This window comes from Arvicanthis niloticus, chromosome 23 (assembly GCF_011762505.2).
Source record: "Arvicanthis niloticus isolate mArvNil1 chromosome 23, mArvNil1.pat.X, whole genome shotgun sequence".
Classification (NCBI taxonomy): Eukaryota; Metazoa; Chordata; class Mammalia; order Rodentia; family Muridae; genus Arvicanthis; species Arvicanthis niloticus.
In genome coordinates this window covers 26,082,475-26,105,954 of record NC_133430.1, presented here as the reverse complement: position 1 = coordinate 26,105,954, position 23,480 = coordinate 26,082,475, and the positions used below count along the sequence as shown (strand labels likewise).

The 23,480-nt window shown below is 39.6% G+C and overlaps 1 protein-coding gene across 3 annotated transcripts in view; it reads right to left on the bottom strand.

Moving 5' to 3' along the window:
* Window positions 1-23,480, bottom strand: part of Cep128 (centrosomal protein 128) — a 342,449-nt gene that overhangs the window by 183,090 nt on the left and 135,879 nt on the right. For all 3 annotated transcript variants that reach the window (XM_076921486.1, XM_076921487.1, XM_076921489.1), the window contains exon 20: window positions 13,300-13,492. In XM_076921486.1, the coding sequence (XP_076777601.1) occupies window positions 13,300-13,492 (193 nt within the window). The remainder of the gene's footprint in view (window positions 1-13,299; window positions 13,493-23,480) is intronic.

Below are 23,480 nucleotides of genomic sequence, written 5' to 3'. Positions count from 1 at the left end.
TTCTGGAAGCATGGGCAGGGTTCCTCAAAGCCTAATTTCAAGGTCTTAATTGGCTGAGGCAATGGGAGACTATACAAAGCCCACTTCACAGAGAGGAGCAGGAGTGCCAGGTCACTTGAGAACAGATGAAGAGCTAACTGGAAGCTATTGCTGAAGTCTTGCAGAGTGTTCTGGGAAGTTTTACCAAAAGAGTAACTTACACAAAATGGAAGTGGACCATCTATCACCACGGTGCTGAAGCCAGAGAGGCAGAGCTGCAGAAACAGAGGGATTAAGACTTGGAGGAAACTGTTATTTTCACTTCGCCACACATCATCAAGCCAGGAAGGCTGAATGAAGACACCGTGCCACTACTCGGTCTGTAACATACATTTGATTTTAGGGGTTCTGACATTATATGGGTCCCAAGAACTAAGGCTGCTACTTACTGACATTCCTCTACATCTGGTACCCCTCCTCTACTTTTACATGTGCGAAGTTTGAAGAGGAATTCATCATCAATACATTCATATCCCAACCCAACATCTGTGCATCTGCATGATAATTAACACAGCAAATTACCTTGAACCACAAGCAGCTTAATTCTTAATAATGTGACCATAATTAATCATTAATAACATGCATGATAATAAAAAGAATTTAGGTAAATTGATTTCTTTGTCATCAACTCTAATTACTGATAACGAATTCTGAGAACAAACAAAACAGACCAATTTTTATCTGTGTAATTTAGACTCTATGGAAAAGAAAAAGACCTAAAAATTAAGCTAAGAAAATCTTTTAAATCATTTTATGTTCACATTAACAAAAAAGACACATCTAAAAAAAATAAAATTAAATTAAATGGCAAATTACACATTCGGGTTCCCAGTGGGGACTTCACTGCTGATTTCTAGTGCTCACTTAGTAGATCAACAGAGAACTCAGATGCTTGCTAACATTTCAATAAGAAAATATAAATTTGTTTTATTTTACTATTATAATCAAAAAAACAATGCAAAATAAAGTAGCCACGCTATTGTCTTTTATTTTTTAATGGGTATCCACAAAATTCATCTTTCCTAACTTTATACTCTAGCCCCTCCCTTGTTTTATCACCTTATTAATCCTTTCATTTTATCTCTATGTCACTACTGAGGAAAAACCAAAGTGCTGCTACTTCTTAAATTCTACCTCCAGTAGCCTGCATTATAGGCCACTGTGTTAGTGCTTATCTGTCTGAACGTATGTATCCTGTGAGTCGCCAAAGGTCATTTAAGTCCAGTTTTACTCTAGCCCATTCTTATCTTCCTCTAACTTTTTACTGCAGAAAATTTATTCTTTATTATCTACTATTCCATAACACAAGCTCCCTCAATTTCAGGCCACCCCTAACGGGAAAGATCCACAGCCAGTAAAAATTAAATTCACAAGTAGAAACAACATTCAATTCCAAGAACTAAGATATGTTAGAATTTGGTGTAGGAGTTCATACAGATTAGAGAACACTGAAATTCATAGTCTAAACATGTAAGGAAAAAAAAAACATTTTGGAGAAAATAAATAGGCAACACAAAAATATAGAAATCTGAAATGGTGCCAGTTAGAATTACTTAATTTGCATGGAATAATCAAACAGTGATATCTCTTACTGCCTGTGCAGATCTTTAAGAAAGCACAAGTGGGAAAAGGAGACCTACAAACGCCTACATTCACTCCCCACAAACAGTCTCACCATTTTACACAGTCTAGTCTGTCATCTGCCATCTTTAAAAGGGTACAGAGTTCTATGAAGTAATATCCACAAAAAATACCTAAGATGCAGGAAGATCCTTTTTGTAGACAACTATGACCCCCTTCATCTTTCCTTCCCAGTCCCCAAATCCCCCCAAGAAGGTGATTTCTTTCTTCCCTTGCAGTATAAAAAAAGAGTTAGTCTCCCATTTCTGTGTCAGAGCGGGACAACAGAAGTTTAATGTTTTATTAACAGGAAGCACAGAGAAGCTGGTCTTTGTGGGTGTCCTTGCTTCTGCACTTGATCATCTCTAGAATATTTATAGCACTGCATGAAGACAGGGAGAAGGAACCTTGTAGTATGGGAGAGAGAGGCTGAATTTTTAGAAACTCAAAACGGACAATGTAAGTTTGAAACATTTCATTAAAATTAGGTTTGCCTCTCTTTGTAAACATTATGATAAAGAGATTTCATGAAGTATTAAGATTAGTGAATTTAGGGAGTATCTCACAAGATACAGCAAACTTTTTCTCTTCATATTGTACTTTAAATGGTTTTATTTATTTATTTATCAATCACCCCAATCATGACAGGAGATTCCTATGTAGCCCTGGCTGATCTGGAATTCACTGTACACGACAGGCTGAACTCAAACTCACAGAGATACTCACACAGCCTCCAGCTTTGCCTCCAAAATGCTGAACTTAAAGGTACACGTCTCATGTTTCTGACTAATCATTCTATACTTTAAAGGCACAACAGAAAGACGTGGCTTTGGGTGAAATATTGGGAAGCAGTCCTCCCTTCCAAGGTTCAGAAATAGGTATGACAGGGTTCAGTTGGTTTATGGTTTGGGACAAAGTCTTACATACCATGAAATTTGAATTTGCTTTATTAATTGAGCCTTGATATTCGTGTAAGCTATTCAAAAGTATCACACACTAAATAATATGAAAGGAAATTAATGTCCAACAGAAGAATTGTGTTTTCTGAACAAGCATTTCTACTGGTTTAAATGACAGCCAAAAAGACTGCAGTTTTTGGCAGGTATCATAAGATGTTGAAGAAAGAGTTGATTTCTTTATATCTCCATGGAACAGATCTGAGGGCCAGTTGACACTAATTCAACTTGAGTTATCAGCACATGGCTGGTTCAGTTTGCTTTGCGATACAGAAGTATGAACACAAGTCTAAGGTCCACATGGCTCTCTACCACTGTACCTATGTCTAGTCATGGAGATTAACCGCCCACACTTGTCTTTGAGTCTTGGCTGCTTCAACCATAAATTAGATGAAGAACTTCACAGTTGTTTGTAAGATTAAATGAGACAATTTATATAAAAATGTGTATGCTAGTAAGCTTTCTATAACTGTTGGCTTTCTTCATCCTACAGTGGCCATCTCAAGAAAAATGAGAGGGAATGGTGACCATAAAAACTTTGTATCACTTGAACAGACCTATGCGTAGAAACAATTTCTAAAGCATGACTTAAATATAAATTAATACCTAAAATAGAATAAACATTCTTAGTTCTAGATCAATACTACAGAGGAAAAAAAAAGAGCTAAATCAGTAATCTCCCAAGGTTGGTGGGATGAAATACTTACCTTACCTCGGGAGAAAATATATATCGAGCTCTCTCTGAGAATTCTTCCGGAGAGCATGAGGGCTGGAGAGCTGGCTGGCTCTGCCCTTTGCTGGCTGTGGCATTGGATGGGCCAGCTACAACAAGGTAGGAGATCTCACCCACATGGTGTGGGTGTGGGAGAGCTGCTGGGGCTGTACAGAGCTCGCATACCTCTCAAGCCCAGATCCAGAGCTTTGAATGGACTCGCCCCAACACCTCTGCCATAGATGAACTGTTGGAGTACATGATGAGGCAGCTCCTACAGATCCAAAACTACAGGATCTCCATGTCTCTTTGTAACAACAGAAGAGCCAAGAGGAGTCCCAGTGAGATTTCACTACTGATAGTGTAGCAGAAGCCAGAGGTCCCCTACCAAACCAATGACTCATTGCAATGTACATTTCAAAGAACTGTGGACAAAGAAGTATGCTTTGGGACTCACTCACATAGTACAGCTTCCACAGTGGGAGGTTGCAAGGGTGGAGGGCACCCTTGGTTACCAGAGGAGGGCGAGATGAGTGAGACTGAGGTGAATGATGTGACATTCACCCCAAAAATAAATAAATAAATAAATAGTAAAATTAAAAAAAAAAACAAAAACAAAAACAAAACTATACTCCACCCAAACAAAAGGAGAAGATTCTCTTTATTGTTGGCTATTGTAGTTTCCAAAAACAGATTCTGAACTGCTAAGCCAGTGACTGGGGTGATGGCTCAATAGACAACACTGCCCCCTGCTCTTCCACAGAACTAGAGTTCAAGGGGAGGTACCAACAATGGGCAACTAATAAGCTCCTGGAATTCCAGCTCCAGGAGACCTGGTGCCATCCTTGACCTCCAAGCAATGAAGGATTATTTTGTGAGTCTTTGTGAGGACGTTTCTGGACCCATTTAGCATTGGAATCAACAGACTGCCACTCCCAACATGAATGGACATCATAGTCCATTAAAGCAGTGGTTCTCAACTGTCCTAACACTGCAGACCTTTAATACTGTTCCTCATGTGGTGGTGGCCCCCAACCATAAAATTATTTTGTTGCTACTACATACTATAACTTTGCTACTGTTACGAATTATAATGTTACAGTGATATTTTTAAGAATTCTGGAATTTTGGTTTCTCTAAAAAACACAAATATTATAAGAATGGGTTTTTATTTTCAACCGAGGGTAAGGATGTAGGGCTGCTTCTGCCTGCATCAGCTGACTATGATTTGCCTCATGCTCTAGCAGAAGCATGATTTTCCCAGCCACAGATAATTTCTGTGACTGTGTGACACTTGGAAGTCTGGGTCATAGTGGGTGGTTGTTGATCATTTAGGGAGACTGGTTTCAGTTTGTTATTAGCCATGGTCAGAGAAGAAACAAAACGAAAAAAAAACAGATACAGGGATATCTCTCTCTCTCTCTCTCTCTCTCTCTCTCTCTCTCTCTCTCTCTCTCTCTCTGTCTCCCTCCCTCAATCTTTCCCTTCCTCTCTCCTTCTCTCCCTCTCTCCCTCCCTCCCTCTCTCCCTCTATGGTGTCTCTGCTGCTGTTGCTGTGTTCTCTCCTATCAAGCATCAGGAGGGTAAAGAGTGGAAAAAAGAAGAATCCACAGAGCATCAAAGACTAGCTATGTAATGTAAATATCTGACATGCAGGACTATCTGATATGTGACCCACAAAGGAGTTACAACCACAGGCTCAGAACTGCTGCTGTAAATGCTTCGATAACCAAAGAAGCAAGGACAACCATGTCGTAAGTATAGGAAGATTTAAAATGCTCTTAAGAAAAAGTGTCACTGGGCCCAAGCACTGAGCAGATCCCGGGCAGCAGCTCTGCCCCCAATCTCACAGAACCCAGAGGAAGCAAGCCTCCCAGGAGCTCTAACACACGCAGTATCTTAGGTAACAAGACAGCAACACCCACCCCAAACAAGGAGTAACTGGGACCCACTAGGTCCCGGCAATTCATTTCTGGGCCAGAGCACTGGTTCCTTCCTGTCTGTGCCTGAGCACTGAGAGATCTTGGGCCCCAGCTCTAACCCCAGTAGTGACACCCACCCCACACAGTTCTGATACAACCAAGATAATAGGAAAGACAGGCTCCAAGATAATAGGAAAGACAGGCTCCAGTCAGAGACAGGGCAGGTAGCACTAAGGAGATCCAGATGACAAAAGGCAAGTGCAAAAGCATAAACATCAGCAACCCAGGGTACTTGGCATCATTAGAACCTAGTTCTCCCATACTAGAAAGTCCTGAATTCCCCATATCACTAGGAAAGCAAGATTCAGATTTAAAATCACTTCTCATGAGAATGATAGAGGACTTTAAGAAAGACATAAATAACACTCTCAAAGAATTTGAGGAGAACACAGGTAAACAGGTAGAAGCCCTTAAAGAGGAAACATAAAAATCCCTTAAAGAATTACAAGAGAACACAACCAAACAGGTGAAGGAATTGAACAAAACCATTCAGGACATAAAAATGGAAGCAGAAACAATAAAGAAATCACCAAGGGAGATTACCCTAGAGATAGATAACCTAGGAAGGAAATCAGGAGTCATAGACACAAGCATCACCAACAGAATACAAGAGATAGAAGAGAGAATCTCAGGTGCAGAAGATACCATAGAAAATATTGACACAACTGTCAAAGAAAATGCAAAATGCAAAAAGGTCTTAACACAAAACATCTAGAAAATCCAAGACACAATGAGAAGACCAAACCTAAGGATAACAGGTATAGATGAGAGTGAAGATTCCCAACTTAAAGGGCCAATAAATATCTTCAACAAAATTATAGAAGAAAACTTCCCTAACCTAAAGAACGAGATGCCCATAAACATACAAGAAGCTGAATAGACTAGACCAGAAAAGAAATACCTCTCATCACATAATAATCAAAACACCAAATGCACAAAACAAAACAAAAAAAAAAGAATATTAAATGCAGTAAGGGAAAAAAGCCAAGTAACATATAAAGGCAGACCTATCAGAATTACACCAGACTTCTCACCTGTAGCGTCCAAGCTGCCCCACGTTAAGCGGCCAAACTGTAGCGCTTACTGGAACCTCACTTTGGGCGCCAAACTGTAGCACCTGAGGTGCCCCAAGTTGGGCGACCAGACTGTAATGGCCCACTCTGTTCCACAGGTCTGGGTCTATCGAGAGAGAGTGTGGGGCAAGCAACGACTCCAAGAATGGAGACAAGACAGAGGGTCTGATCAAGTCTCATCTCGTTTATTGTGTCTCTCTCTCTCCTGTATTGTCTTTCTCATTGTCTCCCATATTCTCTTCTATTGAAGGGAAATCTGGGGTATTTATAGGCTTTTGCCACGTGCCTTGTAGGGGCATGAATACCACAAGCCTTGCAGGTGTGGATATGACGTAAACCTTACAGGCATCTATAGCATGGATAGCATGTGCACCGTTCGCCTTGCAGGCTTGGATACCACGTGTGCCTTACAGGCATGTATGGCGTGGACAGCACATGAACCACATGCCTTGCAGGCATGGATACCACATGCGCCTTGCAGCTGGGGGCAGTAAACAGGAAAACAAAATATGTGGGATATCAGAGTGTGCTTCAGCTGTTGTAGGCTGTTGAAAAACAAGTCTCACGTCAGGGTATATGGCTTGAGATGGCTGCAAAGCTGATAGCTGCTTTCTGCTTAAAGTCGGCTCCCAACACTCACCAGATACTATAAAAGCAAGAAGATCCTGGACAGATGTCATACAGACTCTAAGAGAACACAAATGCCAGCCCAGGCTACTATACCCAGCAAAACTCTCAGTTACCATAGATGGAGAAACCAAGATATTCCATGACAAAACCAAATTTACACAATATCGTTCCACAAACCCAGCATTACAAAGGATAATAGCAGGAAAGCTCCAATACAAGAAGGGAAATTATACCCTAGAAAGAGCAAGAAAGTAACCCTCTTCCAACAAATCCAAAAGAAGATAGCCACACAAAGATAACTTCACCTCTAATAACAAAAATAACAGGAAGCAACAAACACTATTCCTTAATATTTCTTAACATCAACAGACTCAATTCTCCAATAAAAAGACATAGGCTAACGGGGACTGGATACATAAACAGGACCCAGCATTTTGCTGCATACAGGAAACCCACTTCAGTGACAAAGACAGACACTACCTTAGAGTAAAAGGCTGGAAAACGATTTTTCAAACAAATGGTCCTAAGAAACAAGCTGGAATAGCCATTCTAAAACCTCCAGCCTGAGAATGCAAAGGGAGGGACTCATGGCTCCACCTGTATAGGTAGTTGAGGGTGGCCTTGTCAGGCATCAATGGAAGTGTAGGGCCTTGGTGCCTGAAAGTCTGGATTCCCTAGTGTTGGGGAATTCGAGAGCAGGGAGGCGGGAATGGGAGAATGGTAGGAGCATACCTTCATAGAAACCAGAATTATATGGATTAGACATGACAGACGAAGGCCACCAGAAGACTAAATTCCAGAATTCAAACAAAATAATTATCTTAATACTAAAATTTGTTTTGAGAATTGTATATTGCAGAATAAACAGCTTTAGTGTATTTACTCATCAAGCAGGCTGAGCAGACCTGCTCAAACCTCTGATGTCCTGGGATTTTAGCTGGATGCAGTGAAGACATAGACATCAGAGGCTTATCAATTTACTCTTTCTTCTTCCCCTCTTCTAATACTCAATGCCCATAATCAGCTTGAAGAAGTTAATGAAGAGTCAGTACCCCTCTTCCCTGGGCTTGGGGACTGAGGTAGTTAATACTGGGCTGTCTTTCTAGGGAAAAGTAGTGGTTTTGTTGGAAAAAGGAGGAATAGCTAGGATTTATTGCATAGCCATAACTTACTGGTAGAAATATGTATAATTGTTATTAAGCTGAAGTTATAATTTCTTACAGGGTACAAAATTAACTTTGATTTCAAATTTAAGGTTTTCATTGGTACGAGTTTCGTTTTGATATAATAGTGAGATTAATATTGTTACTCTGATAGGTATTGTGCCTATATAAACATAACTAATTTGAGATGGTTAGCCTGTGAGTTAAGGGCCTATAGTAAATTCATGGCTCTGAGTTTATTATTAGGGAGTTTTCTATATTTTATTTAGAAATAGCTGACAGGAGTTAACAGACAACAGTCCAGATTGCCTAACATGCATAGTCGGTTTTCAAAATGTCAGAAGTCCACAGAATTGACATTACAAACACTTCTGTATTAATGTTCATTTTGATTAGAGACCTGTCTGCTCCTGATAGCTTCCTGTCTTGGATTCTAAGAAGAAATTGAGCATCTTTGGAGTTACTCAAGTTGTGGTGAGACATCAACTAGGCAAGAATTGCCTCTTTTCATCTACAGACAAATTACTGTCCAGAAAAGAACACACTTGCAGAATAGTTGACTGATTATATCTGCCAAGACAGAGTAATCAGCCCCTAATAATTCTGCATCACTAAGGTCTGTCGGATGATCCTAGGCAAGAAGGCTGAAGATCAAATGCCCTAATGTTTTGTAGTATAGGGACTGTCCAGGTGTTCAGCGGTCTCTATAAATTGGCTAAGTTTTAGAAGCTATGCTTTGTGCTTCACATAATTTTAGTTAATTCAGTCATTCCGGATTTCTGATGGGGTTGAAGACTTATAGTCTCATAGCCAATCCTGGCTATTTACTTTGAGAGAAAAGATTTGAGAGGATGGTTTTCAGCTGACATTCATTATAAAGCCAAGAAAAAAGCCAGGTTCAGAACTAAGTCTTTTAGTTAGGAGACATGACAGAGGTTCTAGTTAGTCAACAAAATGATGGACTGGGTATTAGGTCTATCTTATACCTTACTGATACAAATTGGTATAGTTATGCTCTAATTGTATTTTGAGAGAAAAGTTTTATTTTAACAGGAAGGGTGATATGTAGAAGGAGCTAAGGTGGGAGCAGGAAGGAGAGGAAGAGCTAGGAGACAAGAGAGAGAGAGAGAGAGAGAGAGAGAGAGAGAAACATGGAGGCAAACGTTCGCGTATCTCCGCCACTCAAAGATAGTTGGCATATCTAGGTTGGGTATTGGGTTACACTTCTAATTCTATGGGCAACTTGTTATTGAGCATTACCAAACTTATGAAGCCTTTGATTAACATTTTTTAAAAAGTTACTAATAAAAAAGAGGAAAAAAATAATTTAGAAAAGAAAAATATTAATGGGCACACTGGTGGGTAAATAGTGTCCAAGATTATATGCAGAAAAAAAGTGTCAATTGACAATTTAAGAAAAGTTTCCATAATTAAAAGACAACATAATTTTATATACAATATCAACCACCCTGTATTTTCAAATATTTAGTTCAATTTTTAAACTTCATAATTTAGTTAGCTTAAGCAATCACATCTTACAAAGAATGTTAATAAGAATTTAATCGACATCAAAAAATAGCCCAACTACTATTATTAGACTTTAATTATTAGTTTAAAAATATTTTCAATTCATTATTGAAATAATTTTTCACTGTTTCTAATAATCAGTATCACTGAATGTTTAAACAAGTTGGTAATCCAAAATGAAAAAGAAAAAACTAAAAAGTTATACATGTTAAGTAACAATAATCTAAACAAATTAGTAATTTGACATTAAAAAGTATCTTTTAAATTATTATTATTATTATTATTATTATTATTAATTATTATTATTTCCATCTCTAAACATTATACTCCATAATGAAATAAGGAAAATACTTCTTCTTGGGACTAAGCAACTATGACTAGTACTTCTACTAGTGGCATATAATACATTTTTCTTTAAGTAAGACAATTTGGAAAAACTGACATAATTGAGCAAATGACAAAAATGGGTGAGAGTGACTGACAGCCAACTACTAATATACAAATAAAATTTAAAAGGTTTTCTACTGCTACTTTATGTGATAAAGAAAATGCCTACAATTGATGGGCCTTTTCTTAGTCTCTGTCTCAAAACTGAATTCCAGGAAATTATCTTCTGTTCAGATATCAAAGATCAATTTCAGAAATAGGACAGAAAAACCTCACATAGAACTCAGCTCAGAAGAGAAGGGAGAGAGAAGCAAAGACCCGAAAAGCAAACAAACAAACAAACAAAAAAAATCACCAAAACCTGAGCTTACCATTTATATACAAAGGTAGGTAGACATGAAAATCTGTAAATTGAGTGCTTTGTAAAGCAATGCTTTAAACAACATATCAGCCCTAAAACAATGAAAATAAAAAATAGATTGTCTTTCTATAGTCTAATTCACTCTCAAGCTACACATCAATACCAAATAATTAGTAAATCGTAGTCTACATTTATTATTAAGAATGATAAAGGTTTGAAGCCAGGCTGGGTCTACATAGTGAGAAACTATCTCTAGAAAATCAAAAGGTGTAGGTAGGGGTGTGTGTGTGTGTGTGTGTGTGTGTGTGTGTGTGTGGCGTCCTGAGGAGAAATCCAGTGACCATTCCTTCTATCATTTTCTACAATAGATGGCTCTGCTATTCTCCACTACCTGTTTTAGAAGGTGTACACATTAGTTCTTTCTTTGAGCTTATACAAAGTCAAGATCATTTAGTCCAAGTCACAAATCCTGACAATCTCACGGCCAAAATAAAGAAAATACTGTACACATTATTGTCGTAAGTCAGTCTGCCTAAAAGAACAGCATGTTCAACGTGCTAAAAGGAACTTGGGAAAAAGTGTATAGCTCCTTTAACCTTGATTTTTCAAGAGGCATTTCCCTGTCTTTACATTTGATTCTACCCGGTCTTCCCTTAGTCCCAGTTACCATTTAACCTTTGTATCCATGACTTCTCCCAGTCATTTATATTTACATTGAAGTTTTCTATGCTTGTAAATTCAGCAAATATAGCCGTCTAAAACCATTTGGCTTTCAGGAACTCAGCTTATTTAAAACATCTATACAGTTTTTAAATTGCTTGCACTTCTAGCCTTTAGGTATTTTGAAATTTTTCATGTTACACCAGGAAAGCAACTCAACTCATAAAACAAAATAGTCTATAAATACAACTATCAATATTATAGTGACCCCAACAAGTCAGGAATCTCTTATAGAATACTGTCTCAGAGAAACAAAAATTAATCACATGACTAAGACTACTGTATGATGGAACAGAGAACTGAAACACCAGGGAAGACAGACATTCACCTATTCCAGAGTCACTAAAGAAATGGAAGCCATGCTGTTCAAATCACCCTGATGCATCCTCCATGTCTGTACTATTTAACAAATACTCAAGGAAATTTCAAAATGGAAAGAAATCTGGGTCAATAGCCAGAATATCATTCCTTTGAAAATCTAAAATATGACAATTATGCTTCTTTTTAATTTTAATTTTTCTTTCACTAAACGCTGATATTATACCAGCTCTAATAATGCTTTCATTCACTTCCTTGTCGATCTTCTGACTCAAAATACTTGACACGCCTACTATGCTGTGCTTTAGGCACTGGAAGTACAGCATTAAACAAACACTTACAAACCGCCTCCTTCCTAAAACCTCCATGTTTTCAAGTATCCACAGACCAATGGGTACATTATCCACCCAATAGATTTCTTAACTGTATCTGCTGGATATTCACTGAGACAAGAAAGATGAGTCATCTGGGCAAGCACAGTTTAGATGCTTGTCCCAACTGCAGCCACTATGGCTGAGACAAAAACTCTCAGTCATTGAGCTGAACGTATACACATACACACACACACGCACACGCACACGCACACGCACACATGCGCTCACAAACACAAAAGTAGATGGTGTTTATTTCCTCTAGTACCTGCCACTAGGATGCTTGATTAACAGACATCGACTAAAAACAAACTGAAAAATTGTCCTCTCTGGCAAAAGTCTTTCTCATAGGCTATGAGATATTCCCCTTCTTCCTATCTTAGCAGTGGTTTTCCTTTTAAAACTGTGTGTACAAATATTTACTTTTTTGGGTTTTGGATACACATTAATCCTAATACAAAAAAAATGATCACAGGGACAAATACTATCTACTGATATTAAAGCTGAGTTGTACTCTAGTGTTAACTAGGGAGTATCACATAAAGTACAGAAAATTCATACAGCTTTGATCTCCAGCTCCCATAGCCAAGTGTTATTGTACTGCCACTAAAAAAGTAGAAACACATCCTTGCCACCTCCAGTACCTACAGCTAACAATATTCACCTGGCCTGGAGCACCAATTCTCTGAACATGGCCTGGATGTGCAGGTCTCCACTTAACACTATTAAGACATGATTTCTCCTTTAGCACTTAATCTTCTCTTGCATAGCTGAGCAAAGACTGTCCTGTGTTAAGTTTTAGGTTTTCTGAAGAGAATACTACAATAATCTGTCTGTGATTCTTAATAAAGTTCATCAATAAAGCAAGAAGACAGTGGCTCAAGGACAACAGAACCTGACCTCACGGGTTCTTAGGCATCATGTCCTGTTTCCTGTTATGATGTAGCTACTATACTGTACTTTTCTAAGTCATTGGTGTGACATTTGACGCTGCCATCATTCTTCCAAAGTCTGCCTTTCTTAGGCCATCGCTTACCTGAGTGAGCTTACACCTGGTGTAATATGCATGCATCTACTTACTGTGTTCATCCTCTGCCACGGCAGCCAGTGTAACATAGCTGGGTGAAGGCCTGGTTCCTTGGGTTTATACATAGGTGTATTCTTTTCACCACAGAGAGATTCTCTAATGACTTACCAGGTCAATACTTACACACATCCCAAGATATATAGCAAAAGCCCAAAAGAGGATACTGTGGCCAAAAGAAGTTTCTCGGGACTCAACAGTTATCTCTGATGGTCTCAGCAATGAAGACAGAGGAGAAGGGGCAAAGAAAGAAAACAATATAGAAGAAGTCCTAAGTGAAGAAGTCCGGTAGGTCTACTCCAGCCCCACCGTCTCGTGAAGGCAGAGGAAGAAGAGAGGGAACAGGATGGACCCACCTCTCTTCTCCTGGTGGAACTCCTCCAGAAGCTGCTCCTGCCTCTCAATGTGCTCAAACAGACACAGGAGCTCCGACTCCTTGTGCTCCGTCAGCTCCCTGAGCTCCTGTCTACAGGCCGCCAGCTGCTGCCGCAAGGTCTTCTCTCTGCTCTCCCTCCCTCTCAGTTCCTCACACAGCCACTGCAATTTGGTCTAAAATTTAAAAAGACATTTGTATCTACTTATTAACAAGCAAAATAAAAGTCCAGATCATAACAGCCTAAAGGACAAAAACGAATAGTAACATTATAATAATCTCAACAAATAAAGAGAAAGTTAAGCAGGATTTAAACCTTTAATTTGCGTTAAAGTTTATTGTAGTTCAATGTTATTCCGGGAATTAAGCTCCAAACGTCGAAAACTCTCATAAAATACTCCGTGCACTCCATTACTTTTAGAAAAACAACACTACAGGAGTGTTGGCTAGTTAAGCTTCCGACCATGACACAGGTGCTAGTCCCTTAGGGTGCTATGAGACAATTTACAACAGCCAGTTTAAATTTTCAAAAAAAAAAAAAAAAAAAAAAAAACCCTCAGAATAAAACTACTTGAATTGAGAGGTGGAGGTGGTGAATGCATACATTCATAGTCATAAAGACTAGAAACATGCAGTGCCATACATCCAACAAATCAGGCAGACTGAAAGGTTGTAGGCTGGAAGCACAACAGCAACAGCTGCATAGAATTAAGAAGAGACGTTAACCCATGCAACTATTTTTCAAAGACTCTAACCTCACCCACCTTCAATATTCAGACATTTCAAGCAAAATGTGAAAGAAATGGATTTTCCTGCCTTCGATATAAAATGATTCTGTAATGTGTTGAGAATTCCCACGATAGGCTGTTCAACAAGCCCAGCTGGGACTTTCAACATGCTCTTTACTGTAGGCAGAAGCAAGCTGGGTAAAACATCAAAGAGAAGGGACAATCAGGTGTACATGTGCAGACACTGAAAGCCGGGGAGACTGATGGAGCAATGGGATTTGTTGGGTTAATGTGTGTCCCAGACCAGGTGTTGGGTTAAAGTGTGTCCCGTGTCTGTTCCACCACAGGGCTAGGGCCACTTGAGGAGACAGAGGCAGGAAATTTAACTGCATTTTCACGCCAGCGCTGGGAAGCCATGGGACCATGCTCTGGGGGGGTCTGAGGACCCTGGGACTGGCAGAGTTGGGGGGGGTCCCCCTACCAAAAGGCGGCTGGGGATCAGCTGGTTCTCAGGCTTTTGGGCCTCAAGACGCAGCTGGGAGCCGAGAACGAAGTGGATTGGCCCACTGCCGAAGGGGAGAAAAAGGGAGAGAAGCTCTTGCTGTGCCCCACCGGGATGAGAGTTCTTGGTTTGGTCGTGGAGGCTCACTTTGCTGGCTTGTGTAGGTGGTCTCTGTGGCTGGGAACACAGAGAGGTCTTCTGCAGGAAATTAGAGGGGGGTAGGGTGCTCTCTGGAGGAAAAAGCCTGCTCCACTGTTCCCCACAGCAGATCCCAATGGAAAAAAACAGTCCATGGTCTTAAGATGTTTATTGCCATGGCAGAAAGTAGATGAGAAACTGTACCCCAGTATCTCAAGGTGGGCCTGGGATGAAATACCTTTTGCAAGGATGAGGGTCTGGGAAGGAATGGCTATGTCCTTCTGGCCTTAGGTACCTCATTAATATGGAGATCTGTCTTGAGGCTCCATGGCCTGTAATTAAACCCTCTACCTGTAGAGGGGCTAGTAGGGGCATTGCCCTCCGTGACTAAAGGACACAAATCTATGGAGAGCCGTGGCCTCCTGTCAGGAGCCTGGAGTCTGGGAGCATGGTGAAGCACATGCCATCCCAGGGTCACCTGGAGTCTCCCGTGGTTTCTAGCCTGTGTTGGACCAGAAACCAGCCTGCCTTTCACAGTCCTACGGCATGTGATACACATTTCTGTTTTGGAAGACTATCACAGCTGCACAAGGGTAACGTTAGACAGAACGTTACCATATAACCCAGCAATTCTACTGAATAGAATAGACAAATGAAACCCATGAAAAAGGCATGCAGGGATGCTCAAGGCAGCACGTTTACATCAGTCCCAAAAGAGGTGCCAAAGTCCATCCAGTGACAAATGGATGGATACACTAGGCCTATCCAAGCAATCAAGAATGATATGGCAATAGAATCGAGGCAAACACAGCAGGACACAAAGCAGGCGAGCCTTGAAAACAATATTCTCCTATAGGAAGGAAGGCAACCACAAAAGCACATGTTTGTATGAGTCCATTGTTTTCCATGCACAATAAACAAATGGGTAGAAACGAGGTGATAAATGACTGAGCAGGATGGGAGCTGGGGGAAGGTAAGCTGAGAAGAGACAGTGAAAGGTTCTGCTTCTCTTTCTAAGTGCAAAGGTGTTCCAGACTTGTGCTGATGGCTGCACAACTCTACAAACATAGTAAAGGTACTTGGCATAGGTTAAGTGAACTCTGTGTGTGTGTGTGTGTGTGTGTGTGTGTGTGTGTGTGTGTTAGAAGCCAATGTCAGTTATCTTCCTGTACTGCTCTCTACATTTTGAGAAAAGTTTCCTAATTGAATCCAGAACTCACTAATTAAGTGAGGCTAGCTGGCCAGCAAGCTCAGGAGACCCTTCTGTTTCTACCTGCCCAGTGATAGAATTACAGGTTAGCCCACCAGGCCCAGCTTTTTACATGGGTACTGAGGATCTGAATGCAGGTTCTTGTGTTTGCACAGTGAGCACTTCAATGGCAGAGCAATCCATTATTTAAATAACAACAACAACAAAGCCATACATAGAATGTTATAGGGACTAGTGAAACAAAGTTCAAGTTGAACCTCCCTGAATAAGGTGAGACTCTAAGTACTTTCTATGCAGTCTGTGGGCCTGCCTTGTGTGGTAATCATTGACTATAGAAGTCCCTCAGGTCGGGCAGTGGTGGCACACGCCTTTAATCCCAGCACTTGGGAGGCAGAGGCAGGCAGATTTCTGAGTTCGAGGCTAGCCTGGTCTAGAGAGTGAGTTCCAAGACAGCGAGGGCTATACAGAGAAACCCTGTCTCGAAAAACCAAAAAAAAAAAAAAAGTCCCTCAGCTTCAGCTGGCCTGTAGAATCCATCTATGACTAAAGAAATGAATAAAGTCTGCCTTACTTTCTAACATCCCATATAAAAATTCTCTTGCAAATCCACAGTTAGGAAAGGTTCCACAAGACAGGAGACAAGGAAAGGTGACCAGCTCCTAGCCAGAAAGAAAGGACCATGTCTACTGCAGCACTAAGGACGGACACAGAGCTGAGCTGACATCATTACCCTCATTCCACAAACAAGGGAGTGAGTGCTGTTTTGAAAATAAAATCTCCACTCAGAGATGAGCACATACTAGAAGCTGGAAGTCAAGGAACAGTAACACAGCTGCAAGCATACAAAGAATATAGCATGAGCCAAAACTTACACATTTCTGATCTGACAGTTCCTCCAAACTCATAGTAAGGTAGATAGAAGAATCAATACTAGGGGGTGTGTTTCTAACTTACTCAAGTATGAAAAACCCAAAAATGACAAAGCCTGGGGAAGGAGAAGTCAGTCTCAGACTGGAAAATGAAGAGCTTGAGCAGATGAGACGCAGAAGCAAAGAGAAAGCGTATAGACAGATAAAGAGCCTCGGAGACCTGGGGTACAGATTATGGTTCAGCAATAGAGGCAGCTGAAGTTCTCAAAAGAGAAAAAACTATCCAGTAAGACTAAGAGACAGTAAATAGTTTAAGACATAGGGAGCACAAAAATAAAGCCTCAAAATAAAGCAGGAAAGTGACCTTGCAAGGACAGGAAGTAAAACCAAGAAGACATCAGGCAGGGGTGGAGCCCAAATGCCAAAATACAAGATGGGTGTTTGCAATGTCAAGGACTGTTAAGAAAAAAAAAAAAAAAAAAAAAAAAGACTAGGAACACTTTGTAATGTAAACAGAAGATTCTATGACCAAAATAACTGTAGCTACTCCTTCTAGCCAAAATAGGGCTGGAAAGCTGAGTGTCACACTAGATGGTGATTGTTTCTACTAACAAGAGGTAGCAAGAAAGGGAGATCATGACTCAAATCTTATTCTTCTCATCTCTACAGTGCCAGAATATTTAAACTGAGAATGCACTTAAAGTATTTTACAAGAAAAGTTATGCTACATAATATAACTACTAATTCTAGATAGATATCAGTTGAAAAGAACTCACACTAAGTCATTAATTTACTAATGGACAGATTAAGAGACTGCTTATACCTCCCTGCAGTATTCTATTTTAAAACCACAATCTGAATCTATACATAATATCTTTTTATTTTAACTTCAAAAAGTCTTTTACTGCTTCAAGAAAAGCACCTGCAAGCTTCCCTGAGCATCAGACCATTACAGGCAGGATGCAGTGGGAGAGAGAGAAGAAAGATTAGATGTAGTTACTGGAAAAGGTGACCTGGGTAGCCAAGCCTTTCTGTTGTCTACTTGGGTAGTTTAAGCACATACAATTTTATCCTTGTAAGGGATTTAGATCTTCGAGACTTTCTCCAAGGATGCTGTATCTTTACCTAAAATCTTCTGTAGAAAGGGCCAATGACAATACATTGGCATTAACATGGTATCAGGGACTCCAAAGGATCTCACAAAAGCAACTAAATGAAAAGTGGGATGTTTAAAATCTACAATCATACTACTGGTGTGTGTGTGTGTGTGTGTGTGTGTGTGTGTGTGTGTGTGTTTGTGTGTTTATGAAGTTATGTTGGTGATAATGTACCACACAAACACCATGCAAAAACAAACAAACAAACAAACAAAAAAAAAAAAAAACCAGAACCACACATGGGAAACCTCCCCTCAAGTTGTCACTTAGAGGAACACAATAGTCTTCCAAAACATCACCTTTAGTTGCCTTGCAGAACTTGGAGGTAAGACCCAACTGCAAAAGATGCTACATATTTTGAGCATGTGACTTGAAGGAACCAATCTGGAACGGACCTGGAAGACTCCTCTCTGAGAACAGGCTATCAATGTATTGGAAGGTACTAAAGCAAGCTTCTAAGGGAGAGGAGCAATTGGTAGTCCTACCCAGCTGAAAAGCTTACAAACCACAAATGACTAGACTGGTAAAGTATCTCCTATGATACAATAGTGGCACTTTCATCTTGGGGATGGATACCAACGACTGTCTCATTGGACTGTCTCATTGCCCTACAGGAGGGACTATGTGCCTGGTGCTGGAAATCTAGTCAACATCCATAGCTTGAGAAGTCAGGCCTGAGAGGAAAACCTACCTCTACCATGATTTTAAACCAATATAACTTTTAACTCCATTCTAAATACTTACCTTTATAACCAAATGTAGCTCTTGTCCCTCATCAAAGAAGTTTCTTTATACAATAAATGGAGATTCTTACAGAGATCCACTACTAATCACACTGAAGAGAATATGGGATTGAGGGGGTACTAACCTCAACTGATACATATGCAATGTACCCATAAGCGAAGACACTAGTAACTAGATGTCCCCTAGGAATGACAAGGGAAATACAACCACCAAATATCAACAATAGAATTTCCTGAACAAGACCAGAATATTGAAACCTCCAGTTGAGATGCCAGTGAGGACAACAGAAATTCCATGTGGTCTTAGACATAGATGAAGAGGTACAAGTAGCCAATGGCTGCCGAGAGAAGAATCAGTCTACTCTAGGGATAAGGGATAAGCTCCCACAAAACAATGTTGAATCTCAAGTGGTTAACCACAGACACTACATTAAATGACTATGAGTAACATTAAATCAGTAAGCTATATATGCACATATGTATGTGAGTGAGCGCACACACACACAAATACATGCAGATGTAATGATAATAATCAAGACAGAGACCACAAATGAGGTGAAGCACAGGAGGAGTTTGAGAGATATGACACAGATGGAGTATTCACGTATAAAGCCCTCAAAATAAGACCCATCCTAGCAGACATTAATGACCATTCAAAAATAACACATTTAACAACACTACCAATTTGAACTACAAAATCCATGTCCAACAGAGATGGGCTAAACTCTGCCTGTGACAGACTGAGTAACTATACCCTTTATACACAGTGTTAGGAGCTATGGCATGGCACTTTGAAGCTAGACACTTCATTTTTTTTTTTTCAATAAATGGGCACGTAACAAAGGACTTCACTCAGTAGCATCACGGATTAGCCAACGAGCTTAGAAATTGGGGAAGTGGTACAAAAAGCTAACTCTAATGGTCAAATCTCAAAATTAAATTTTCTGGAAACTGAACTATTTAAATTCTTTAATTACTGCCAATGGAAATACACTAAGAATTATTTCTCCAAGGATTAGCCTAAAATCTAGCATTATTCAAAATTACAGAAAAATATGAAATGTCAGAATATTAAATTGATTTTATTAGCCTGATGGTGTTAAGTCTAGTATCTTTTAACAAAAAAATAAAATGAAATAACTTTATAAACAGGAGAAATTCATATGTACAGGATAGCATTTAAAAGGGCCAGACCTGAAGAAAGATGCATTAAAAAGCAAAGGAACACAGGCTGATAAAAGGTCTGGGTTCGCAGTAGGCCACAAGCTATACAGGAGAAAACTGTAACTGTGAAAACTGAAAAACAGGACTCAGCTTTTCAACCTCCAATGAAAAAGAAGACTGCCTAGTCTGGGACCAAATCATTGTGAGATTCTGCAGGACTTGATTTGATTGGTTTGCATCAGATGTGATGAAAGCAAACAGCTACAAGAACCAGGTAGGAAACATGAATAAAATAAAAGAAGAGAGAAACACCATGCTTCTTAAGATACACTATTCATTCTGGCTGCTGTTTCACTATTTTATCATTTTGAAATATTTGGTATTTGAAACACAACATGCCTTTCTAAAATCAACCCTAAAAAAATAACAGTACAAGTGTAACATAAAAGTCAAGCAACATTTTCCTTCACATGGTGTAAGCCCCAGTTTTAATGTGATCAGGCCCAATATTATTCTCAGCTCCCACGGCTTCGAGCACAAGGACAAGACTTCCTAAAGGAAAAAACTAATTCCACATTGTAACAATGCTTTTTCCGCATTCACTCACTACCACTGGGGGGTGCAGGGGGGAACACATTTGGTAGAAGGAAGAGAAGGAGGAAGAAGAAGAGGCAGAGGAAGAGGAGGAGGAAGAATAAGGAGGGGGAGGAGGAGGGGGAGGAGGAGCAGGAGGAAGGTGGCCTCTGAGCCCACCCGTCGCCAGCCTTCATCAACCTATTTTTACTCAGTGACATAATTGCAGACATGAAAACTTAGCCCAGGCTTCCATTTCCTGGGTCCATTCAAATCAATCCCATCTCAGTGTCTGACCTCTGTTCACTTGACTGAACAGTCACTGGCATTGCTAAACAGTGGTAATAGAGAAACAATGCATCTGCCTCATCCTGCTCAATAAATTATGATAAAAATAACAATAACAGAAAAAAATCCTAAAAAAGCCATCAATCAGATTTCAGTTATAGATAAATTTCACCCTCTCAAAAGTCATGCACTGAAGCAGAAGCCTAAACATAGCTGTATCTACAGAGACCTGAGGGAAATGATAAGAATCCTTGAGTAAGGGTAGAATCCTACCCTTGAGACCTGGTGTCCCTGTCAGAGTAAAGAGACCAAAACCCTTTCCCATAGGATGTACACAGAAGACACAGCAAGACACAGACAGAAGGTGGCTCCACAAGCCAGGAAGACAGCCAAAGCACCACTTTCACCTCGGACTCACCTCTCCAACTATGAGACAAGAAATGCCAATTGTTTAAACTAGAAGTCGGTGTGTGGCCTTTTGCTACAATAAGCCAAAGAGATGACTGTAACATAACCAATGACTTCAATAGACTCCTGCAAAGGCTTTATCCTACTGTCAAAATTAAGACTTGGTTGTATTTAGAGGCTTCATACAAAGTGAATGTAAATATAGATGGTATTAACAATCCAAAATAAAATTAAAATTTATGGAAATTTAATCAACCAATAATCAGTTATAAGAAATCATGTTTCTTAGATAAATACCCAACATGTTCATTAAGCATCCTGAGAAAGTGGCATGGAACCCAGGACTTTAACCGCTGCAAATTATAATTAGCTGGCAAGGCTATTAATCATACAGCAGAAACCTTTCTATTAACCACTCACAGGAGCAGTTTACAGATTGCATAATAGACTCATTTATTTAACAACATCAACAAGCAGTGCTAAATAAACCAACACAGGGAATTTGAAAATAAGGCAGTTTTTATCTCTGTCAGCTCAGCTCATAATTAGGTGGGAATATTCATAAGCAGCTACTAAGACCTATCACAAGGATCTTTCTATTCTGTGAGAGGCTGCTACGGACCCTTAACATAATATAGGAAAGGTATTAAATAATGACTCAAAACTCAAAACCAGAGAAAACAGAAAACTCACAGAACAGATGATGGCCTCTGTAGTCAGCAATAACACGAGGACCCATAATTTTCCTGCTTTAAGTACTATGTTCCTTCATCAAAACTCTAAAAATAACTTTGAGAGGAAAAAAAATGCTTGCATAAAAAAACAGGGGGAAAAGAATGACATTGTTTTTGTTTTGGTTTGGTTTTTGTTTAGTTTTGTTTTGTTTTGTTAGAATATGCTGTCACCAAAATAAACTGAACCAGACCATACAATTCAAATACAAGTCAAGTTAAAAGTATTTTTCATGTTTATGTGGTACTAAGGGTCATATCCAGGGCCTCACACATGTCTGGCCAGTGCTCTGCCACTAAGTCAATCCCCAGCTATCTGTTACTTTTACTTTGAGAGACAGTCTCACTAAGTCTACCCTTGAATTGCACTCTGATCCTCCTGCCTCAGCTTCCTAAGTAACTGAGCTTACAGGCCAGTGTTACCAGACTCAGAGTAGGATTATAATTTTTAAGCAATATTTTCTTCAAATCTTACTTCTCAATATGATCAAAAAGGAAAAACATCTCCAAAATAAGAGTATATTTTAAGATATAAATTATTTCCCCTAAACTGTGTATTTCCCTTATATATAACCTAAAGCATATTTCCAACAAAGAAACAAGTACTGAGTATGATATTTTCATTTTTTTACTGAGAAGATAGAATATTTGATTATTATTCATATCCTAAACAAGAACAGACATAGTCAAATAATTTTCACAAAAAAGAGGCAATATCCAAAAACATGAAGTTTTGTTTGAATGTGTACCACAAAACTAACACAGAATACAAAGAGTTCAGCAAAGTGCGCCAAAGCCTTCTCAGTAACTCAGGAGATTCTGTTCTCAGGTAAAACTCAAAACCATAAGCACCCCAGTTCTCTGATCTGCAGCAGGAGCAGCTACTCCATAATCTCTCCTGATACTTGAGCTGAACCAGAGTAAACACGGGACTGTCCAGCGCCTAGCACAGGAAATACTATTAACACAAGAAGGGCGGCTCTGAGAAAGATCCCCAAATACAGCAACACAGGGAAGGTACCCAATCTTAGGACATAATACTAGTCTGTTAAGCAAAGGAAACCCCAGCCTCTACATGGCTGCTAGAATTTACAACAAAATCTCCTCCTTAATCTACAGGAACTACTTACCTGGCATTCTTTAATAACTATCTCCACTCCCTTCCTATAAAGCCTTATCCTGATGCTCCACTGGTTACTTTATCTGCAAATCTGGACAGACTCAGTTGGATTTCATGTTTATGTCATGCTACCACTGCCCACAAAGGGACAGTGATAAACACCCCACCCAACCTGCTAGTTCTTCTACAGTTAACACTAACAAAAGAAATTCATTTAGTAGATTTATGAAAACAATTACCAACTGCCCTCTGAGGTCCTTCCAATACTGCAGGATGTCAGCATGGGCTAGCTGAATAGCAATTCTGCTTTCCATACAGTTTTTGTCCCCTGATTTCAGATCTTATCTTCAATACTTATGGAGCTGTCTAGTCATAGTTCACAGACATTACAGGATTGTAGTCCATCAATAACCCAAGCCATCTTTCCAGGAAATAGATTCAATTCCTCCCTAGTCAGTTGGTCAGCATGGTATTTGTTATCACACTCTTTTACACTGTAGAGGGGACAGTTGTCTCCTGCAGTCTTAAACCTG